At 48.8% G+C, this 4,602-nt stretch overlaps 1 protein-coding gene across 1 annotated transcript in view; it reads left to right on the top strand.

Annotated features, from left to right (window-relative positions):
- LOC108802608 (solute carrier organic anion transporter family member 2B1-like) overlaps nt 1-4,596 on the top strand; it is a gene marked incomplete at its 3' end in the record, with an annotated part of 21,145 nt that extends 16,549 nt beyond the window's left edge. Inside the window, exons 7-8 of the mRNA XM_018574464.1 lie at nt 2,044-2,146; nt 4,400-4,596. Of these exons, the coding sequence (XP_018429966.1) occupies nt 2,044-2,146; nt 4,400-4,596 (300 nt within the window). The remainder of the gene's footprint in view (nt 1-2,043; nt 2,147-4,399) is intronic.
- Nucleotides 4,597-4,602: the final 6 nt, after the last annotated feature.

Genomic DNA, 4,602 nt, shown 5'->3' on the forward strand with positions numbered 1-4,602 from the left:
GTGGCAGGGGCATACAGAGTTCCACATTAGCCGGTGGCAGGGGCATACAGAGTTCCACATTAGCCGGTGGCAGGGGCATACAGAGTTCCACATTAGCCTGTGGCAGGGGCATACAGAGTTCCACATTAGCCGGTGGCAGGGGCATAAGGATACTGGAAGATAGAAACCTGTCTGTGAGTCCACTGAGAAGCTTACTGATTGATATTTGCTTCTGTTTTTGGGGGGTTTCGTGTACCCCTGACCCTCTCGCACTAAAACAATTAAACCAATAAAATTCAAGGAAACGCATTGAAGGATTGGCCTGTCTGTCTGCATGTCGCCATTGGTGGAGCTACAACGCAGGCCACGAATAGGGAATCCAGTAGAGCCCATTAAAATCCAGCAGCTCCTTCGGGGGTCATTGCTGCAGTAGAAAGATACGGGTGTTCGTGGTTTATGTCCAGCTCACAGGAAGTGACAAGGACGCTGCGTTTCTGGCAGGACCAACAGCTACTTTTCTGTACTTCTTTGATAAGAGAAAGCAGCCGCCACATCTAATCTCTGGTAAGCTGCAATATATGAAGTGCTTGTGGGTTCAGTTACCCTTTTGGAGTCATGTGATCGTTGTCTGTGGGGGGGTCTTGTATCCACGTCATGTATCCCCAATGAAGTAACATTGCAGTCTATGGGGCCTCACATACGGGAAGCTTTTCATCCGTGCAGAAATCCCCTTCTGCACACTCCAAGGCTTCTATAAACAGACAATCTGCATCCCGGAGAGTCCGGGAATTCCCGCACAACACTGGTCCGCTGGGAACATTCCAGCACAGAGTTGTAGGAACTTGCCAAGGTTTAGATCCCGGCTGTTTGAGGCGCCGAGTCACGTGACAACGTCCGTTATCTCAGCACAAATATTATTCTTGTTTAATGATGAGAAAGTGAAGCGCAACGAATTCCGACATCACGGGCCCCATTCACAAGCTTATCACACCGGGATAAGGGATCTTACCTATATGTTTGAGGTTTGAAAATTACAGTCACATGACACTTGGAGTAGAACAATGTGTCCAGGATGTATCTATTGCGTGCAGCTCGTCTCTTCCCATTGCCGCTATTGCTGGCAGTTACCAGCTGTCATAATGGCAGCCGGGACTTGTTATGTGTTACAAAGCGGGAGCAAAAAATGCAGCTGCCTCTGTGTACAATGACACCTCCAGATAGTCTACAAGAGACATTGGGGGAATGCAATGTAACAATCTAGAGTTACTATGTGTTTAACCCGAACTGAGCTCCTGGGTCTGTACACCTGCTGTGCCCATTATGAGGAGCTCCCATCATCCCTGTGCTGACTTCCTGGGTCTGTACGCCCGCTGTGCCCATTAGGAGGAGCTCCCACCATCCCTGTGCTAACTTCCTGGGTCTGTACGCCCGCTGTGCCCATTAGGAGGAGCTCCCACCATCCCTGTGCTAACTTCCTGGGTCTGTACGCCCGCTGTGCCCATTAGGAGGAGCTCCCACCATCCCTGTGCTAACTTCCTGGGTCTGTACACCCGCTGTGCCCATTATGAGGGGTCCCCACCATCCCTGATGGATTTTATCTTTATTTTGTGTTATTGAGAATGTAACAGGGGGAGCTGTAAATCAAAAAGGTGGGCGGAGTTACAGAGGTGGGTGGGAACATGGGGGTGGTTGTATGGTGCTCTGTCCATCATTCAACCTGGTAGACTGGGGACATCTAGTGGTGGAAAGCAATAACTGCGGGGCAGCATTAGATGAAAGGGAAGCGTTCATTTTTACTATTGATGGGCTATTCATTTTTATTTTAGATGGAATATCTTTTTTTTCTCTCTTTATAACTTCCATCTAATACGTCTCCTCTCACACTCCCAGATATTAGAATCACGGATGAGCTATAATGTGGCCTTTGTAGAGGACTTGATGCCTCCAGTAATGATGAATAACCTTGACATTCTCCTTCATCTCATTAGGATTCCTGTACATGTGATTGGACTCCCGCGGGACTGAACTCCACGTTTTCATGTATTTATTTTTTGTTCCCAGCAGGGGACCAGAGAGGGTGCAGAGGAGAGCAAACCTGGACTGATCGATGTCTTTACAAATAAAACAGATCCCAAGGAACAGGTCTCCCTGGCCCAGTTCATCAAAGGTAGGCCACCTCTTCATCGTCCAATCACAGAGTCACTGCGCATCAGGGAAATACGATGCGTCCAGGCGGGTGGTGGCGGAGTGCAATGTACACAAGAGCCTCATTTCTGCTGCCAACTTCATAACTTGGAGTCAGAATTGTTTACTTCTATGCAATCATGCAGATGGTGTATGTATAATATAGGGATGAATGTGCCCGGGTTTTATTCACGTAGGGGAATTCTGTTTAAAATTCGTTGAACTTGAACTCAGTGGCAAATTCCATGAAACTCTATGAGGGTGGAATCCTGATATTAAATTCTGGACATTTTCTTTTCAGGTTGAGTGTATTGTAATGTAATACCACATAATGGCCACTAGAGGGAGGAGAAGAGCAGAGGATATAAGTATTTATTCCCTGTGTCTACTGGCCATAATGTGGTATTACATTACATTCAACCTCAAAATAAAATATAATAAAAACAGAGCAAATAGCTCTGTGAATTGTATGTAAATAGACACTTATGTCTGCTCTGTGCCCCTCCTTATATAGTGAGGGTGGTGGTTTATCCAAAAATCCCTCATATTGTCCCTTTAAGCCTGCTGGCCATTGATGAAAGGCTATGCAGTCCATCCAGTACTCCCACCTTCATCTCTCTCCTCCTTTCCCCTTACCTTCCACTCTCTCCCCTCTGCTCTCTACCCCCGCCCTTTATCTGCCTCCTCCTTTCCTTCCCCTTTCACCCTCTCTGTCCCTTCTCCTCCTTTCTTCTTCCCTTCGGCTTACCCCCCTCCTCTACCTTTCTTTCTCTCTCTCCTCTCTCACCCACCCCCCCTCTTTTTTTCTCTTTCCTTCTCTCCTCCAACTCAATCAGGAGATGGAACCATTTGATGGATCTTCTCATGTGACACAATCACTGTAACTATGAAGTGTAGATTGGGATATTTCGAGTGTCTTCCCCCTCCACCGATCACATGAATTTCCCCCCCGAGGAGGAAGCGTCTCCTTGTACCGTTCCTTCTCCTCTCACCACCGGACTATTCCTGACCTGCACGCTCTGCGTTCTGCTCCCCGGGGAAGCAGCACACTTCGTTTGTCGCAGCGGAGGAACTCTGGGCGTCTTCTGCACCGACCGCAGGTGGTGCCGGGGGTCCCTCAGGACTGAGGTGTGAGGACTTTTCTAGTTTGTGCGGGAATCACTCAATGATCACGTCCGGCTGTTTCTTGGCTGCGAGTGTCATTGTCAGAAGGTTTGTATCCCGCGGGGTCCTACCTGTGACGCCATTAGCGTCCGGGGGCCCCGGGAAGGGACATTGTGCGTACCAAGCTGACCGCTTCTTGGAATTTAGATGCCGTGACGTGATTTTGATGGGTGATTGTAGACAAGTGGACCTGTGCTGTGTCCATGCTGGAATAATAGGGGCTCCTCCACTACACAACGAACATACAAATGCATTTTTTAAAAAATTCTGGTTGGCGCATGACGACTGACGCGTTTGTTATTTATTGCACTACATCAAGATGCAGCACGCCTAACTTTAAGAAGAACCAGGGTAATGAATATCACATTAAAAGATAATAAAGCATCATTTGCTGCAGCGCTCACCATCAATCCCAAGCTGAGACCCGCAGTACTTCTTTTCAGGCAGGTGCCAGGGGTCGGCAGGGTGCTTCCTGAAAACTTCACAGCACCCTGCCCCAGTACTCCTCTCAAGAGCCCTCAGCCCTGATGCAAGCAGTGGGCTGGATCTTGGGAGAGGTTAGGCAAATATCGAAATTGATGGGCAGGTCTGGACGAGTGGGCGTTCCTTAGCTGGCTGTATTTGCATGCAGGCCGCCCTAAGTAACACCCATCAGCACGGTCCTAAGTAGCTGTGAGCACCACCACCTGCGCCATGCCAACTCAAAATATTAGCGTATAGTTGGGCAAATGCCATTCACCTGATATTACCGCCACTAGGTGGAACCGAGGAAATCCCAAGCTGGCATCCTCAGCATGTGGGGTTCTAAATTGGTTTTGCAGATCGAATGCTTGTTACATAAACAGCACCATCTAGAGGCTGAAAGAGAGAAGAACGGCCCGCTGTGGTCGGCAGGGTGGCGAGGGATGCAGGAATCCATCTTCATTGTATTGGCTCGGACCAGCCAGCAATGCAGGAAGGTCGCTTAGATCCTCCTCTACTCCATGTATTAGGATTTCATTGTCATGTGAATGTTGATACAATGTATCGTCTCTGCTGATGTATCACACCTATCGCCCACCTTTTATTTCAGTCTTCCCCAAAGTCTTCTTCAGGACGTTGAAGAACCCCATTTATTTGTTGGTGGTTTTGGCTCAAGCCAACCTGTCGGCCATGGTGTGCGGACTGGCAACCTTCATGGCCAAGTTCCTGGAGAGGCAGTTCACCATCACCGCATCCTTAGCCAACCTGCTGATCGGTGAGTACCGGAGCTATGGAGGATGGGAGGGGGCGGGG

Source organism: Nanorana parkeri, unplaced genomic scaffold, assembly GCF_000935625.1.
Source record: "Nanorana parkeri isolate BGI_ZX_2015 unplaced genomic scaffold, ASM93562v1 scaffold2979, whole genome shotgun sequence".
NCBI classification, from domain to species: Eukaryota; Metazoa; Chordata; class Amphibia; order Anura; family Dicroglossidae; genus Nanorana; species Nanorana parkeri.